This window comes from Lissotriton helveticus, chromosome 7 (assembly GCF_964261635.1).
Source record: "Lissotriton helveticus chromosome 7, aLisHel1.1, whole genome shotgun sequence".
NCBI classification, from domain to species: Eukaryota; Metazoa; Chordata; class Amphibia; order Caudata; family Salamandridae; genus Lissotriton; species Lissotriton helveticus.
Genome location: NC_136068.1, coordinates 1,561,301,966 through 1,561,321,896, shown reverse-complemented (window position 1 = coordinate 1,561,321,896; position 19,931 = coordinate 1,561,301,966). Strand labels below are relative to the sequence as shown.

The following is a 19,931-nucleotide window of genomic DNA, read 5'->3' as shown; positions in this document are numbered from 1 at the left end:
ATAGATGGCACACAGAGATTGGCTTCCACAAAGGAGTCACCAACAATTTAGAAGCACTTGGGGAATATGTATAAGTATTGGAAAACTGAGCATAGAAACAAAGGGCTGTGCCCTGGTTCACGGGTGAGGGCAGTTGACTTAGTCAATTTTCTTTCAAAAAATTTAATTCCCAACTGCAGCCTTTCTATAACATGTTTTGTTGTACCTGGGATTCCTAAACAGAAATCAGTGAACAAACAAGCATTGGCAAAGCCGATATGTCTCACCTGTGCAGAGCTTTTGGTATTGCTACTGTTTTTTAACCATGTTGAACACCAGTGTGGCTGCTGTTCAGCATGACTAAAAGTTAGTGGTGTAGAGGAGAGTGGCGTGGAGTGTTCTAGAGTAGATTGACGAAGAGTGTCAGTCAGTCAGAATATCTTTATTCGACTTATTCAAAGTCATACAAAGAAGCAAAAGCAATAAAACATGACATAAAAAGCATAATTAAATTTCCTAACATCTAAAAAGCATCATACTCGATGTACATTATAAATACTATTTACACAATTTAAAAAGATACATTTATATATAAGACGATACACATAATTCTCATTACGATAAATAATCTTTTAGGGCGGAGATTGGCCAACAGCTTTCGCCCTTGCAGCGGCGACTAAAAAATTTGCAAGACTAAACGCTGTGCGTGGGTTTGTCATAAGCTGTAAATAGAGCAGCGCGGGGCGCACCTGTGTGAACCCTGCTTCTTTAAGTATGGGGAGCAAATATTTTTTCCTCTGCTCATGGTATAAACTACAAAACATGACAAAATGCATTGTGTCCTGCACAGAGAAATGGTCGCAACTGCAGGGGGCGGCTAATTCTGGCTTCTGCCATCCCTTAAAAGAGCCTAGGTGAAAATGAATAAGATTAAACCTAAGTTTCGTTAATAAAAACCTATGGTAAGGGATTGTTACAAAGCGGAGATAAGGTGCCAAATAAGGATCGCTAACCAATAGATAGTGAGCCCTAACTGCTGGTTTCTGCAGCTCAACTACCTTGCGGCATGCTTCCTTCCTTTCTTTGAAGGCCTTTTTTGTATAAGCTATATCCAGAGCCCTAATTTTCTCTGGACAGCGGAAAAGTTCTGGGCGACCCAATTCTTTAAAAGATTTACTTAGGTAGGCCAGCCATGGGATTTTACTATAGTTATCCAATGATTGGACGTCCCTCAAAATTTTGTGATTCAGTGGAAGTTCGGCGTTTAACCACATTTTCAACCACAAGATCAAGGGTGCTACGCTTAATAAATCCGACAGATATGGCAAGCCCACCTCCTTGTGGATGGAATAGGTTGGGGTTGACTGGGGCACAGAAAGGAGAGATCTTATGAATCTGTTTTCTGCTCTCTGAATGGGGTCAAGGTTTACATACCCCCACAGAGGAGATCCATATGAGGCAATGGCAACAGGTTTACTCTTATATATCTTCAACATCGCTTCCATGGGCCTGGCACCCAGCTTGCCAGCAAAACCCAAGAGTGCAGAAGCAGATCTAGTAACTGCCAGCCTCTTTGCGCTTATCTGTGGACCCCAGGTGCCTTTTTGATCAAACAGCACTCCCAGATAAGGAAATGTGGTTACCTCGGAAACAGGGATCCCACTACAAAAGAATGATTTATGTCTTCTCATCATGCACTCTCGGCCCATAACCATTGTGTGGGATTTGGACGCGTTGACCTTAAGGTCCAGGTTTTCCATAAAGGAACCAAAGGAATTAAGAAGAACCTGCAGGCCAACACCCGTGCGGGCGATCAACACGGCGTCGTCCGCGTACAGGAGTGCCGGGATATGGGCATCCCCTGCACGTGGGACGTCCGTGCCCAGGCCTCGCAGGTGCGCCCCCAGGCCATTAATGTAGATGGTAAAAAGCGTGGGGGCCAAAATGCAACCTTGCCGTACCCCTTTCAGAGATTTAAATAAAGGGGTACGCCTTCCATTGTTGGACACTCGAACGGCTGCAAAAAGCTCCTGGTGCAGTGTGGCCATAAACATAACCAGGGCTTCATCGATTCCCAAATCCAGCAGAGTCGACCATAGTTTGGACCTATTAACGAGGTCGAAGGCCGAGGAAAGGTCCATAAATGCCAAATACACTGAACCCTCCTTAGCCAACGTGTACTTAGAGATGAGTAGATACAAATTAATACATTGCTCGATCGTACCTTTACTCTCTCTAAAGCCGTATTGCAGTTCGCACAGCCCACCACACCCCTCAACATTCTCCCTCAACCTAGATAAAAGGACTCTCCCCAGAATTTTTACGGTTGAGTCCAGAAGGGATATAGGCCTGTAGAATGCTGGGTCGTCCCGCTGACCTTTATTTTTATAAATGGGGACGATGGTGGATATAGCCCAAGATGCAGGCGCTGAATTGCCATTAACTGCATTAAACACGTTGGACAACACCCTCGACCACATTTTAGGTGAAAACATAAAAAAGTCGGCCGGAACTCCGTCAGGGCCAGGTGCCTTGTGTTTGGTGGTTTCCGCAAGTGCCTTTTCTACTTCTTGGGGATTAAAGACAATAGGATGTACAGTCCCACTAGGCAATAAGCCCCTGTTAATGTCCTCATCAACTACGTCACCCCCATATACATTTTTGAAGAAAGACAACCATTTTTCCTCAGTAATCACACAATCTATTGGTAAATTGCTATCCTCCGAGAAAAGGGGCTGCTTGATGATTTCCCAGAATCTCCTGCTGTCCTTCAGCACCGCACCTGAAAGAAGGTCATCCCATGTTTCACGTTTAATGGATTCTTTGCGGCTCTTTACGGCAATCTTATAAATTTTCCTTAGCCTCGCAATTTCCTCTTTCACTCTCGGAACAATTTTTAGAGCCACCAGCAAATCTCTGTGGGCCTTCGAACATGCAGAATCAAACCATCGCTTGTGTCCCTGAGCTCCCTGAAGGGGTTTAGCTAAAAGTTCGTTGGAAACCTGAACACATAGTTCCTCATAGGCTGATACCATGAGGCTCCCTTGGGTGTCAGGGTTCTGACAAAGCTCAACCTGGGTTTTGATCTTAGGGAAGCATTTTTTGTAGAAGTTTTCCGGGATCACGTTCGCCCATTTTACTCTTCTATCTTGATCTGTGGTCCTCAAGGAATGGGCTGATTTTACGGTTGATGGTGATGCTCCCATCTGGCTGCCCCACGCCACTTCAAGTAGTACTGGATTGTGATCACTGAAGTGGGTTGCTACCGTACAATATGCGGTGGTCAGAGTTAAGATGCCAAGAGAAACAAAGATATAATCTATCACAGACCCATGGTGGCCGCCGGTGAAAGTTGACGTTCTCAGACCGAAATTGGGTTCATAAAGGTTGTAATTAGCAAGTAGGTCTTCAAGCTCCTGACCCTCTGCTGAATGTTCGAAGTGAGGCACTACTGGAGCAGCATCGTCATCTTCACTGGCTCCTCTTCCCTTACAGGCTAAATTGCATGAATGTATATTAAAATCACCTAGTAAAATTGACTCAGATGCAAATGAGATATTCTGTAAGACTGAATTTAAAATACTATCCAAACTGGCGATATTACAACCGTCATAGACGCTGTTCCCAGAGTTATAGAAATTAACATATAAGGTCCTACTAGTTTTATTGATGACCCTTTCGACAATCAATATATTATCAGATTCGGACCTGATCTGCCTATAACTTCCTTTTAAGTCCAAGGCGAATAAAAGCGCCAAACCGCCTTTGGCCCTACCCATTCTACTAGGGACAGCAGGTCTTATGAAGCTAGTATACCCGTCCCACCAGATATTACTAGAAGTGTCCCAAGTTTCTTGCAGCGCAATGATGTGGTGCTTTGAGATGAAGCTCCACCATACAGGGTCCTGGCGTTTGGTATTTAAACCTGCCACGTTCCAACTTATAATCTTACATGACCCCATAATAGTCCTTGGCTTGCTACCACTCTCTGAGTCTCCTTCCGCTGTTACTTGCGCTATTGGAGCCTCGGTAGTATTCGCGTGACAGCAACGCTGTATCACCTCTCTAGTCAAACCCTTATTAGGGCCAGCCTCAATCCCAGATGAGATTGTTTGCTGACCTGGGGTAGAAGATGGTTGGGGCTCAGTGGCTACGTTAGGCATAGGAAAACTAGGGGGATCATCGGTACTAAAGCCATCGCTGCACGAATTTAAATTGATCAAACCCACATTATTTTGGTCAATTCCTGGTTCAAGTCAATCGCAGGTATTAAGGTCAGATAGGGGGCCAAACCTATTACCTGTAGTGAAGCCCCAAGCAGATGGGGTAGCTAACTGAACCTGACCGGTGTGAGCTAAATTCCACAGGGGGTGTGGGGTGATTGGGTGGACCAGAGACGGGTCCATTCTCTGCCACCGTGTTGGCCTGATGCCCCGTACACTGTGATCATACCCCGGTGCGCCATGCCCCCACCCGTTTATTCCTATCACCTGCGGATGAACCGGCTGAATATTTTGCTCATACGAGTAAGTGGGTCTTCCTGACTCTCGCTGTACTACAGGCAGGAACCGGTCATTTGCGTATCGCGAGCCCATGGCCCCTCCCCAGCTACTGTTATTCCTATACTTATTATGCCGATTAGTATTAGGTAAGGTAGCGGGTTGAGACTCGTTATAGAAAAATCTGAGAGTTAATGGGACTATAGAGCCATTGCGCCGCTGAGGTGGGAAAACATTGTTCAAGATTTCAGGAAGGACCTCGGCGTTAGTAAAATTTAAAATAACACAATCGCCTTGGAACTTTTTCGGCTTGCTGCCAATCCAGGGTACCCTCCTAGTCGAAACTATGTCTCCTGCCAGTTTATCAAACCCTTCTTGAGCCATGTACATATTATTTGAAAGCCAGTGTAAGGCTTTATCTTTGAGACCCTGATTAGACTCTATTTTATCTTTTGGCAGAACTGGAACATTAGCCAGCACCAAGACTACCGGTGAGGCTTCCATGATAAATTGAACTGGGCTATCCTCTTGGTGACTTACCACTGCTGCGTCAGTGGAGATGGTATGAGGGTCCCCAGTTACGACGTTCTGATGCGGGACAGTTAAAGTTAGTGGTGAGGGTGGGGGTAACAACCCTTGTTGAGTGGGCTGTGCGTTACTATCGGTAGAAGGGGCTTCCTCATCCGTGGATATTAAATCTGCGACGAGGGAAGATAAATTCTCTAGCTCCTTAGTCAAGTTACTATGAACCCCACCCAACTTCCTGACTTCGGCAGTTAGTTTGTCCACTTTCCCGATCAGAGGTTTAATAATGGTCTTAATTTTAATATCTATCATGTCTTGGATCCTGTTGAAGAGGTCATCATCAATAATGCGCTTGGACTCAAGATCAGCCTCGGAATCTGCATGTTTGCCCATCCGTCTGGAAGGAGGGGTGGCAGGCTTCTTCCTTCCCAGTTGTTTCCCGCCTCGTTTTGCAGCTGGTTTCCTACATGCTCTAACAGCACGAATAGGTGGAGACTGGGGCTGAAGGACCTCGTCTATGACTTCTATCTGGATGCTTGTCTCGGTGAAGGCATTATCAGATAGATCGATGAGATCTGCTCTATCCATAACAGGATCAGAGTCTTCGGTGGCCTCCATGTGGTTGGCTAAAGAATTAGAGTCAGAATCTGCTAGGTTAGGCTGTGCATTTCCTGTCAGGGAATCGGACATGGCTGTGCTTACAGTACTTGTAGATGGACTTTCTGCAAGCAACACCGGTGATTGGCTTAGGCCCAAGGATTGCCTTCGCTTATTGTTAATACTGCTTACCACTTGGACAAGATATGAATCAAGAGTATTCACAGTCTCGATAGGGGGGGAACCGGTTTTTTCCCCATGCTTTGGACTCTTACTCTAAAAGATCACGCAAACACAGCTAGTCTTTGGCCGGGTAAAAAGCTGATCCTAACAAGAAATACTATAGGATTTGGCCGGCTAAAAGGTGATAGTTGATAACTGTCTTAATAACTGATGTTAAATGCCAAGTGACAAACCGGAAACAGTACCTCAAATCCACGCGGTTGTTTTCAGGGGGATAGCCTTGCCTGGCCTTTCCGTGCCTCGGAGGGCCTCAGAGGGCCCGCCCTTTGCCCGGGCTTAGCCCCGGGCGTCCCGCGACGCGGGGGTGCTCCTCCTTTTCTGCGCCTCTGTTGGCGCTCACTGGTCGCAGCCGCGTCACTCAGACGCGCCGCCGCGGTGCCTGCCGGGATTTGGAGTCTCCCGGAGCGGCGGCGCGGAGTCTGATAACCCTTGACTCTTGGCGGTGGCGGCGGCGTGGGCAATGGCTTCAGCCTTCCTCGGGCGTGTGAGAGGTAAGTAAGTCTGACTCTCGGCAGTGGCGGCGGTTTTAGAATGCTCTCTTGACGAAGAGTGGAGTAGAGTTTCGTAGACTGGAGTGGCAGAGATTGTCGTGTATTGGAGTGCCATAGTGTGGAGTTACGTAGAGTGGCACACACTGGAGTGGCGTAGAGTACAGTGGACTGGCGTAGACTGCATTTGCGTAGAGTGTTGCAGAGTATAGTGCCATTGAGTGCAGTGGCATTGAATTTAGCGGCGAACAATGCAGTGTCGTAGAATGCAGTGGAGTAGATTGGTTCATAGTAGATTGTAGTGTTACAAAGTGCAGTGGTGCAGAGTACAGTAGAGTGCCATACAATACAGTGGCCTAGAGTACAGTGGCATAGAGTAGAGTGGCATAGAGTGATGAAGAGTGGAGTGACATAGAGTTGAGTGATGCAGTGGGGCACAGTAGAGTGGCATAGAGTGCAGTGGCATAGAGCGCAGAGTAGAGTCAAGTGGCATATAGTGCAGTGGCATAGAGTGGTGTAGAGTAGAGTAGCATAGAGTGGTGAGGAGTAGAGTATAGTTCTGTATAGTGCAGTGGCATAGTGTGCGGTGGCGTAGTGGAGAAGTGTGGAGTACTGCAGAGTATAGTGGCATTAGGGTTCAGTGGCGGAGACTGCAGAGTTGCAGAGTAGAGTTTTGGAGTATAGTGATGTACAGTCGAGGGCAGTCGCATAGCATGCAGAGTGCAGTGTGTAGAGTGCTTTGGTGTAGAGTGCAGTGGGTAAGACTACAGTGGCATAGAGTGTGGTGGCATAGAATGAATGGCAGAGAGTGGAGTAGAGTGGCGTAAAATGCAGTGGAGTAGAGTAGATTATTTCAGAGTAGAGTGAAGTGGTGTAGGGTGGAGTGGTATAGGGTAGAGTGCAGCTGCATAGAGTGCAGTGGTGTATAGTAGTTTAGAGTGGCATACAGTGGATTGGTGTAGAGTGCAGGAGAATAGAGTTGATTGCTACAGAGTAAAGTGCATGGGTGTAGAGTATATTGGCATAGATTCAGTGTTGCAGAGTGGTGTAGATTGCAGTGGTGTAGAGTGGAGTTGTACAGAGTAGATTGATGTGCCCTAGACTGGAGTGGTGTAGAGTGCAGTGGTGTAGAGTAGAGTGTTGAAGAGTGCTTTGGTATAGAGTAGAGAGGTGTTGAGTGCAGTGACGTATAGTGCAATGGCATTAGGTGGAGTGGTGCAGACGGCAGTGTTGATGAGTGGTGCAGAGTAGAGTACGATGGTATGGAGTGATGCAGAGTAGAGAGGAGTGGCGTAGAGTCGAGTATGTATGGTGTGGTAGCAGACTGTTATTACAGACAACACATTTTCACTTCACAGCACTGAGGCAACCCTGATTTCTGCCACAGACAACATCAGGACCCTCTTCGACCACAGAGAGACTGTGGCCCTGATACTCCTCGACCTCTCTGCTGCTTTCAACACCATTTCCTACCACACCCTCATCAACAGACTTTACAACTTAGGCATTCAGTACAATACACTCACGTGGATGGCCTCTTTCCTCAAAGGATGCTCACAGAGCAACCGTGCTGCCTCTCTTCACCCCTGAACCCAAGGACATCTTATGTGGTGTGTCACAAGGACATCCCCCTGCCCTATTGTGTTCGACACCTACATGACCCCCCTCATAGACATTGTCAGATTCCACAGCCTCAACACAATTTCCTAAACAGATGACAATCAACTCACCGAAGACCCCTCCATGACCAGAATCACTTTCTGCGACATAATGCACTGCATAGCCAACTGGATGAGAGACAACTACCTTAAACTCAAATCCAACAAGAGAGAAATACTGATTTTTGGAAAGAACATAACCATAATGGACCTCAGAAACCACCACTCACTCGCCCATCCAGAAGAGATGCCAGTTCAAAATCCTCAAGCCTACAAAGCTCTGCACGATCAAGGACAGGCCTACATCAACCAACGAATGAACTTAAACCTACCTCCAAGACACGTGTGCTCCTCCTCACTAGCCTGTGCACACTCCATGCATCAGTTGCAGCCTCAGCAGGGACTGCTCCTTCTCCTGCATTGTAGCCAAGAATTGGAACAACCTATCCCTCCATCTTCGAACAGCACCCTCCCTGGGCCCCTTCGGGAAGAAACTCAAGACCTGGCTCTTGGACTGAAACGTCACACCCACAGCATTCAGATACCCCTAGGTGTGACAGTGCTGCTCTACACTAATGCTGAATAATTGATTGATTGATTGATTGATTGATTGATTGATAAACATGACTGGTGAGGTAGAACTTTTCAGGTCTTTGTTCCTTTCCAAATGTCAGGAGTGGTGTATTGACCCTGACAAACAGAGGAACTGATCTGAAGTAATTAGCTTCTTTTTTGCTGAGTGGCTTTGAACCTTTTTAAACAATGTATTATTTACAAATTTCCAGAAAATATGATACAGGAACTTATAACTTGGCACTGAACTCGAAGCAGGGACCAATAATGTCACATCAGCCCCTATTATCCAGTGGTTATTTGTAAAAAGATAAGTGCTGGGTCTCTCGTCGGGAGGCCACTTGCACCAGCTAATTTCTCCTGTTAGCAAAGCCTAAAACAGAGCTAAATACTAACCATGAAAGTGGGGAGAGGATGTGGCGTAATGGCCAGAGCTGCAGACTCCAGAGCTGGGGAATCAGGTTTGAGTAACCAGGTTTAAGTTTCGGGTCGGCTCAACATCTTGTGATTCTTGGCAACTCACTTAAACTCCCTGTAAATGAATGTGTCCTTAACTGGCACTCATGAAAAGTTCTGGTGTTTATGATTAAGTGCCGGTGTTGAGCACCGGAAACCTCCGACTCAAATTAAGCACTTTGATTATCCCTCTTTTGGAAAGACAGGCTCTGACACCCTGTCACATCACAGACTAGTGTCCAGTCCGGTGCCATTACATCAGAAAGAGAGAATTATAGAGACCCAGATGGATTACCTTAGGATGTTGTATGTTTCTCCAGATTGGTATATGATGAATGAGTGTTTTGTAGTGTGAGAGGCATGTTAGTGAAGTGTGTGAGATAGAAGGCGAAGTGGAAATGTGGGGTTTTCTAATCTGAGCATTTTAAATTTATTGATGTATTTGTAAAACGTTTAAATTTAAAAATGTACAACTCATTGTGTACAATGAAGAAATTAATTACATCTGTTTTGCAACAAATAATGAATATTAGTTCTTGTGTAATAAGTGAAAAAAAATGCAAATTGAAAAAAAATAATCTATATGAATAAAAATGTAAATGTTCGTTTGTTCAAAATCTCCAAAAGTTCTTCACAGATTGCTTTGAAATTTTGACACAACGTTGGATTCGAATACGCACGTGTTTTTATATACACAACGTTGGATTCCAATACGCGCGTGTCGAATACGCGCGCGTTTTTAATCAAAAGCACAAACAGACACAGAAAAATGTCAATGTTCGTTTGTTCAAAATCTTAAATCTCAGAAAGTTCTTCACCGATTGCTATGAAATTTTGACACAACGTTGGATTCGATTAATAGCGTGTTTATATATACACAACGTTGGATTCGAATATGTGCGTGTCCAATACGCAAGTGTTTTTAATCGAAAGGCCGAACAGACCCTATCGATTTGGTTGCTGCGCAACAACTACAAGGGACTTATAGAGACAATAGTCACAAAAACATATTGTATACCCACAATAATTGTGAAATTAAACTTATTCGAAACGTGCGCTTACTCTTTTCATTCTCTTCCACTTAACCAGACTGAGCCACAGCAACGCGTGGCCGGGTACAGCTAGTATATACATAAATATTATATGGCAAAGTAACATGCCTTTATAAAAACCTGGGGGCCGATTAGGATGGCGGACGGACTTGCGTCCGTCCGCCACCCTTGAGGAGGAGGGAACGTCCGCAGGGGCTGCGGCGTTCCCTCCGTGCTGATTAGGATGTGACCGCCAGGGTGGCGGTCACATCCTCTATATTTAACATTGCGGCGGGTGCAGCTTCAAGCTGCACCCGCCGCAATGTTAAAAAAGCATGTTTTACATTTACATGCACAAAGCGGCCGGCACCGCACGGTGCCTGCTGCTTTGTGCACGCAAATGCAGGGGGGTACCATAGGTACCCCCCATGTGCACCCCCCACCCCCCATTCACCCAGGGGGCCCGCAACGGGCCCCCAAAGTGAATGTCCGTATGCTTTTCCATGGCGGAAAAGCCGCCGTGGAAAAGCATGTATTTACGAACATCCTAATATGGCGGACGGTGTCTCATAGACACCGCCTGCCATGTTATAGCTTTTCCGCCGCGGTCGGAAGCCGACCGCGGCGGAAAAGCGGCGGACGGAATTCCAGACCCACCAGCCATCCTAATTTGGCGGTGGGTCTTTGGAGGCTCCGCAGCGGTTTTTCCGCATCCTCCAGGCCGGCGGACACTTCCGCCGGCCCGGAGGATGCGGAAAAACCGCCATCCTAATCGGCCCCCTGGTGTGGCTGGTCCTGTTGGATTGATTTCCTGGAGAAAGCCATATAGATAGGTGGTACCCCTTCTGTAAAAATATTGTTGTGCTTTCTCCCTGGTCCTATGCACTTCATACATATCTTTAAGGGGGGCCCTTAAGTATATTTTGTGACGTTACAGACCAGTATCACATCTGCCGCACCAAGCAAAGCTCCTGGATTAAATAACGAGTTTAAGTCTACTACTTTATGAGGCTAAATTTGATTCTCGTTCTATCATTATATCTAATGGTCTGCACCAAGATCAGGGGTGTCGGAAGCTACCAAAATGTTTCTTTGCACACGCAACACATATGTGTAGTTCAAGGATAGAGGTGCAGCCGGGTAAAAATCCAGACTAGTACACACATATGTTATTCAAGTCTTATTTATGTTGAGTCACTCATGCCTAAAAGCTAAGCAGGGGAGGCACTCACAGACACAATGCTCAAAAGTTACCCGAACAACCCACTTTTAGATTAGATGCTTGTGAGTTACCTGCAGAGCATGGTTACAGAGTTCTCGCGAGAAAAACCACATAAAGCAAGGAATGCATTCGCATACAAGGTTCTCACCAGTTACTGGTGCCAGCTAATCCTCACTAGAGAAAACTTTGCATGCTCTTAATTGCACGAAAACAAGGAAACTTTTCAAGCTCCAGATAGACCAATAAATTGGGAGTTCCAGAAGTACAGGCTGCAGAAAGGAAAAATGTACACAACCCTAATTGACAGGTAGATGCGGGCATATTTGGAAATATCAATCTATGCATTGCTCTCTTTCAGATTTATATTTATACATTGTTCTGTATGTGCTTTGTTCTCTGTGCGCATTGTTTTCTTACTAAAGGCCCTGTTTTCTTCCTACCACAGTTGACACTGTTCTCCAATTGCCGCCCGGCTCACCGCACCTTCCGAGCCTCAAGCTCTAACTTCTTCTTCCTCTTGGTGCTGCTCTTCGGTCTCGCCCTGTCTTGGGTACCTGTCCTTTACAGCATCTTTGCGTAAGTATCTTTGCTAGTACCACATCAGATAGAGAGAGAGAGAGAGAGAGAGAGAGAGAGAGAGAGACAGAGAGAGAGAGAGAGAGAGAGACACTGAGACAAAATAGAAAAATATGTGGCAAAATGGCAAATCCCTATTAGGCCAAGCAAATCGCGGCCTCAGAATCATATAATTCCAGTTGTCCTGTGTATAAGGTAATGAAATTTGAAATCCTTAGCCTAACCCACAAAGGTAACTTCTAATTTTGACAAAATTTACACTTTTGAGTAAGTTCATTACTTTTCAGTATTCACAAACTGCCCTTTTGTAGTAACCTACACCTTTGTAATAAGTCCAGCACTACACATGGCCAACCACTGGTACTACAAGACCCTCTCATAGAAACTAATGGAGGTAAGAAAAACTACAAAAGTGTAAGTTTGTGAACAACACTTTGTAGCACGTTTTGTAATACTGCTGTAGTTTTACAAAAGATACTACAAAGTGCTGTTTGTGAGTCAGGCTGATAATACTTCAAAACAAATAAAGGCATATGTGCGCTACAAATTAAGAATAGGATGTAAACATCAGTTATGAACCTAGTAAGGCATCCATGATATTGTCTACCTCTCCAAGAACAAAGCAATATCCAACTAGCTTTCCAACTGATACCCTCTAACCACCACTCTCCACTCTTCCTACCTGGGAATGGGCCTGACCAAAGGGTGATACCTGCACCCAGACCCTAGTGGTCTCTGAGTTCAGGTGTGTTAGGTGCCTTTAATGATGTCAGTGATGAAAAAATCAGGGAAGTGACGTGATGTTTGAATGACTGATGCTGCTTTTTATGCAATTGTTACATCATGTGTGAGGCCGTTAGCAGTATATTGTTACTATTGTATAGCCTGCCATGGTCAAACTGGGACGGAAAATAGGTACAGCAACAAATTGCAAGTGTCCGGCATTAATGAATCATATAGCTAGTATTTTGAACTTGCTGTATAAGTGTTTTGCAAGATATGGAAGACTGCATGGATTTGGGCTTGCTGCAGGCAATGTTTGTTTTGATATCAGGAAAATCAACATAAGAAATTGGCCATGCAGACATAAGCAGGCCCACAAAGAGTCAAATAAATTGTCTAACTCACTGGCCTGTCAAACCAGCCTGTCTGGCTCTGTCTGTTTGCCCAATAGGCCAATCCAACCTTGCAGCCCTCCAAAACCGTTAGAGTTCACTGGTTTTTAGATTTTGGATTATAGTAATATTGTATTTCTTTTTGAGGTTCTAAGGAGGAACATAAATATTTAGAAATAGCAAGTTACAAGTTCCTTGTTATACCTTCCAAATTCAATGTAAAAGGGTGGACTTCTAACAGATGAGACACGTTGAATAACATAAACCTCATCAACAGGTGCCATGCTAACTCCATGGGTAATTGAAATACTCACAGGTCTAGTGTCCTTCACAATTTAAACAAATATATTTTGCCTCAAAATGTATCAGCTGGAACTTCCAGATTTCCGTTTCCAAATAGTTGCCTTTTCATCAGAATTTTCATTATGCTGCAAAACTTAGAAATGATTCCCATAATTCTGGACGTTTCACATGCATAGTATTTCCTAAGATTTCAAAGATGCAATTGTCCAACCAGGTGCATTATGGAATTGATGGGAAATCATTCTATTTGGTTTGTGAGTAAAAAAGTGGGAGTTTTAAATGTGATTATATCGAAAGCCGAAAGGGCAGATTTTACCAACCTTCTCATTTAGCCATATGTTTTAACCAACTTAATTGCTGGTGTGAGTATGAACTTGTAGAATGAGAAAGAGAGCATGTGTTTGATGGCGCGTTTGCGGGTACCATTTTCATCCAATAAATCTTTTTGATTAACTGAGAGGCAAAATGGGGTTGCATTCAATAAAAAACGTAAAGGCTTTGTAACCACACAATAAGGACCAAAAATCGTAAATAAAGTTGTGTTTTTTCAAAATAACAATCAATTCGAATGAATACAAATAAAGCATCACGAAGATACAGAATTCAAAAATGAGGCATTAGAACGATTAAGTAAATTCAGTTCTGATGTAATCAGATATGAAAAAAGTGCAGTGACATGAATACAAATAGTGAAAAACAGAAATTGATGTTCCTTAAAGAAACTCCAATTCACCTTTCCTATCAGGAATACATCCTAGGTCATCAAATCAGGGGTCTGAATCTAAAACGAGGATGGCTCAGATTAAAAAGGATCTCAAGGAAATTTAAAACAGGAAGGTGTCAGCAAAATGAATATTTCAGTAGAAATCTTCTGAAAGGGAACAAGTGTTTAGCATAAAGCCATACACTCTTGAGAATAAGGGAAATGTTGGGCCTAGCATTTTTGCAGTGTTATCCCCAAACGTTTTGCTTCCTTCCTCTTATTTTTTCTGACCCTCTGTTGTTGGTTTTATGACTGTGGGCAATTTACCATTGCTTCTAAAGCCCATATGCCCTCTGCGTAAATTGTATTGGTGATTGATTTTATCCATGACTTGCATATTTGATCTACTAATTTGTCCCTAGTAAAGTACACTATGTGTGCCCAGGGCCTGTAAATCATATGCTACTGGTGGGCCTGCAGTACTGATGTCTGATGACGGAGAATCATTACGCGAGAATCATTGCGCTGATACTGTTTACCTGCGTAAAATTGGACCCCTCCTGAGGCTTGAGCCGGTAGGTAGAAGAAGATAAAGCTTAACAGTGTGCAACTGGCGCTGACTGATAGCGCATTGTACACGAACGTTATTTGCAATTTTAGACGCCGAATTTTTAAAATTTGCATTTGCTGGTAAAAAGCATTCTGATAGTAATTAGCACTTACCCCGCCCCTGTAAATCATTGACCCTGCACTTCGTCGGTTACAGCCGATTTGAGGGCTGTTTACCGAGCAGAAGGTAAGAATACAAACGGCAGACATCTTGAGTGGGAGGCGGCAGCTGGGTCAGCGCTCTAGCCATCCCTACAAAAGGAGCCCAGGGCTTTCAGACGCGAGAATCATTACGCGAGAATCATTGCGCTGATACTGTTTACCTGCGTAAAATTGGACCCCTCCTGAGGCTTGAGCCGGGAGGTAGAAGAAGATAAAGCTTAACAGTGTGCAACTGGCGCTGACTGATAGCGCATTGTACACGAACGTTATTTGCAATTTTAGACGCCGAATTTTTAACATTTGCATTTGCTGGTAAAAAGCATTCTGATAGTAATTAGCACTTACCCCGCCCCTGTAAATCATTCCCCCTGCACTTTGTCGGTTACAGCCGATTTCAGGGCTGTTTACCGAGCAGAAGGTAAGAATACAAACGGCAGACATCTTGAGTGGGAGGCGGCAGCTGGGTCAGCGCTCTAGCCATCCCTACAAAAGGAGCCCAGGGCTTTCAGACGCGAGAATCATTACGCGAGAATCATTGCGCTGATACTGTTTACCTGCGTAAAATTGGACCCCTCCTGAGGCTTGAGCCGGGAGGTAGAAGAAGATAAAGCTTAACAGTGTGCAACTGGCGCTGACTGATAGCGCATTGTACATGAACGTTATTTGCAATTTTAGACGCCGAATTTTAAAAATTTGCATTTGCTGGTAAAAAGCATTCTGATAGTAATTAGCACTTACCCCGCCCCTGTAAATCATTCCCCCTGCACTTCGTCGGTTACAGCCGATTTCAGGGCTGTTTACCGAGCAGAAGGTAAGAATACAAACGGCAGACATCTTGAGTGGGAGGCGGCAGCTGGGTCAGCGCTCCAGCCATCCCTACAAAAGGAAACGGACATCCTCCGCGACAGCGGACGCGTGCAGTGGACGCGCCTCGCCAGCGCCGGAGTCAAGCCAGAGTCAGCCCGTCTGCGCCCGTCCGCGCCAAGGACGGGCTGAGGGCTGTAGGCCTTGCGCCACTTACTAAATAATGCATACAGGTCAGTTAACCAAAGAAAAGCTACTGTCCTTAAACTCTAACACCAAACAATGCCAACATGTCATACCAATAGACAGATGGCTAGGACCCATTTCATGTATCATGTGTAAACAAACTTTACAATCCTATGTAAAATTTACTCCAAAAATTACATATAAAACTATCAAGGGAGGATTAATTAACGCACGCTCCATGTGCAAAAATGCCCTACACATATATGATCTGATGATAGAAAATAATTTGGACTGTCTCATGGTCACCGAAACATGGCTAAAAAACTGGTCCAACCCTGACATTGTATGCGCACTCCCACCTGGATACACTATACAGAGAATGGATAGACCTATACAAAGAGGGGGAGGGATTGCTATCATTCATAGAGAAACCCTCACATGTAATATTCAGGAATTACCGGAAATAAAAGATGCGGAATGTTTAGCTTTTAATTTAAAAGCCCACGACTCTTTCACTTTCTCAGGGGCACTAATTTATCGCCCACCAGGACAAACCAGCCACTTTTTAGAAAGTCTAGGAGAAGCATTTACTAATATCACACTCAAGGCTGCTAACTTCACCCTAATGGGAGATTTAAATCTTCATCTTGACTGCATTAACGACACAAATGCACTACAATTTAAAGACATCATGCATGTGCTGGGACTCACAATTCTTACGAACGAGCCCACACATTCAGCGGGCCATGTATTGGATTGCATTTGCACGAATTTGAAGTCAATAAAGGTCTCTACGCCCCTACTCCAAACGTGGACTGATCATAAATTCATTGCCTTCCACCTCAAAACGGAAGAAATGAAAACTTCAAAACCAGCTAAAGTTAGAGATGAGAAGCCAACTCCCTGCTGGACCAAAATCATAGAGCACCCGGACCTACAAAATTGGGTTAGAGAGAATAAACCAGAGACGGTAGGAAACGCTACTATTGACAATCTTAGTTATGATAAATGGATGAGAACCATAGGTGAGAAACTGACTTCCGGAAGAAATAACAAAAAATCCACGTCCAAACAGGGGAAAACATCAGCTCCCTGGTTCACAGATGAACTGAAAGACACACGACGCACAGTGCGTAGACTCGAACGCAAATGGTGTAAACAATATGACGAGGTAGATCAGGCCAACTTTAAAACTTCAAGACAGAATTACCACGCACTTATAAAAAAAACTAAAACAACCTATTTTACCAAAAGAATAGAAACTTCACAGAATGACCAAAAAGAAATTTTTCGTATAGTCACAAGCTTCCGAAATCCAAAAATATTATCTCATGAGATACCACCATCACAAAGTTTCTGCAATGACATTGCAGATTACTTTGAACAAAAGATTGTAAACATCACCAAAAATGTCCCTGTTATTACGGAAAACAAAGAACACATTTCGCAAGGAAGTAACCCTGGGATAACAGTTGGATGGAATACTTTTGACCTGATTGATAAAGCAGACACTTCGAAAATCCTGTCAAAAATTAAATCTGGATCGCCACTTGACCCGTGCCCTCCCTCACTAATCCAGGCTATTAAAGAGGACGTAAGCCCCATGATTAATGACATCATCAATGCCTCACTTCAATCTGGAGAAGTCCCCAATGCGTGGAAAACGGCCATTGTAAAGCCACTACAAAAAAAGGCTTTACATGATCCATCTGTCCTAACAAACCTGCGACCGATCTCCCAACTCCCTGCACTGTGTAAATGCACTGAAACCCTGGTCAATAGACAGTTAACAACGTTCCTGGAAACAAATAACATCCTACATCCCAACCAGGCTGGTTTCAGAGCTAACCACTCTACTGAGTCAGCTCTGCTATCCACAACAGAAACTATAAGAACTGCACTAGACCAGGGGGGCAAGGCTGTCCTTGTCCTCCTTGACTTATCGGCAGCTTTCGACACGGTGTCCCACACCATCCTATTACATCGCCTAGCTGAGGCGGGTATAGGGGGCACTGTGTTGAACTGGTTCACAAACTTTCTATTAAACAGAAAACAAATCATCAGATTGGGACAATTCTATTCAAAGGAGAAGGAGATTGGCTCAGGGGTACCTCAGGGCTCTAGCCTGAGCCCTACCTTATTTAATTTGTACATGGCTCCCCTGATCAATCTAATTGCGTCCTTCAACGTGAATACGGTCGCATACGCCGATGACACCCAACTGGTCCTGACTCTGGATGAAGATACAGCTAAAGCAGAACGAGACCTAAAAGAGTGTCTGACGGCGACCTTTAAATGGATGCATGAAAATCATCTGAAATGTAACTCTGCAAAGACAGAGATCCTTCCATTTGGGAAAAATAATTTATTCTCCCCACTCACCTGCTGGCCACCCGATGCGGAAGCTCCCTCCCGATACCATCAATGTCACTAGAAACCTGGGTATAAAATTTGACAATCTGCTCTCTTTCAAGCAACAATCCAAAGAAATAGCAGCTGTCTGCTTTAACATCATGAAAGGACTACGCAAATTTTTTGACTATCTACCATTGCCCGCCCGCCGAACAGTAGCAGTTGCTTTAATAACATCTAAAATTGATTACTGTAATAGTCTGTATGCAGGGGTAACAAAATCTACCCTACACAAACTACAGACTATTCAAAATGCGGCTGCGAGACTGGTCCTAAGGTTGCCTAGAAGATCATCAGCATCAGCCTGTCATGATCTTGAGGCAGCATACAGCCCCCAACCCTCACCTTTCCAGGTTGCGCCTGAAAAGTACGAAAGTTGTAGGGACTACATCTCCCATAAAGCCAAGGGACATGTAACAGGAACACAGGAAGGAGCACACTCCTATATAAGTCCCGCCTCCAGTGAAAACGGCGCTTGACAAACTGCCGTCGGAGCCTAGATGCTGGTTGCCGTTGCCTGTCTACACTTTCCTGTAATCCGTGTGTTTTTGGACGTACAAGAAACGCCTGCTTTGGAGCGCCACCGCGCTTTGTATTATCCTGCCTTCGCTCGCGGCAACTGCCGCGGAACAGAGGGAGGAGCCGCGTCTCTGTTTCCTTGGAGCCGCTCAGGAGACGCCCAACCTTTGCGCTGTGTGGGAGAGTGGTTTAACCTCTCCACAGCGGTACTTTGGTTTCCACCTGCAGTCTCGGTTCTGGAACGGAACCTTAGAGACTTTGTGGATTTATACTTTACTTTTTGCGCGAAACTGAAGTTGGATTTCCCGGTGCCCGTGGAAACTGGCAAGCCACCCTTTTGAAACCTCCGTTGCTCCGAGGACAGGAGTCGTAGGAGATACAGAGACAGCGCCTGGCTGCCTGCGACGGTGCTTGCCGGTATTCTTTTCTCTCCGCACGCCGGACCAGCACTCCCAGGAGCCTTCCTTCTTTGACACCCCTCAGCCATAAGAAAAGTCCTGTGGACAACATTCAGGACGCATTCATGTAAGTGCATGTGTGAATGGTATGTGTCTGAGTAGGAGTAGGAGGGAATACAGTGCTACTCATTCTGTTCTTGTTTTCTCCCTACTGCAGGGGTCCGAGAGGGAGTCTAGAACAGGTCTCCTATTCCTGTGAGCGAAACAGGCTTCTTTATTATTTTGTCCCCTTCCCCTTTTCCCTAGAATACTTCACTACCCATAGTGCTCTGCTTCATTGTGGTGGGTGTAGTGTTTAGGGGACATTGGGAACTACTCTTCACGGCATCGTTCCTGCTGGCTGTTCTTAAGGTTAGTGGCTTAGTATTGTTGGCGCTACTGACACCTGACACAGCCGCCCTGAACAAGCTGCATTGGCTTCCAATTCAGAAGCGGATTTTATTTAAAATCATTGTGATCACATTTAGGTGTTTTCACAAACGGGGCCCAAAATACCTAAATAGCAGATTTCATAGGTATCATCCCTCGAGAGAACTCAGATCAGCCACAGCCAATCTGATGACTGTCCCCAAGTTTAAACTTGCCACCAAGGGGGGTAAATCACTGGCAGTTATTGGGGCCAAGGCCTGGAACACACTCCCCACAGACCTCCGTCTAATATCATCAGAACAGACTTTCAAAAAACCCTTAAAAACCTGGATCTACGGACTCTCAGAATCAAAATGCAAAACTCTGGTCTAATTATACTCAAGTAACCCTAATGCAGTCGAAACATCGTACGACTTGTCAGCAATGAAGACAAAGCGCCAGGAT

The 19,931-nt window shown here is 44.9% G+C and overlaps 1 protein-coding gene across 1 annotated transcript in view; it reads left to right on the top strand.

Annotated features, from left to right (window-relative positions):
- The window catches only part of LOC144770500 (transmembrane channel-like protein 7), a 345,542-nt gene that overhangs the window by 250,754 nt on the left and 74,857 nt on the right, over window positions 1-19,931 (top strand). Inside the window, exon 13 of the mRNA XM_078655055.1 lies at window positions 11,717-11,847. Coding sequence (XP_078511181.1) covers window positions 11,717-11,847 — 131 coding nt within the window. The remainder of the gene's footprint in view (window positions 1-11,716; window positions 11,848-19,931) is intronic.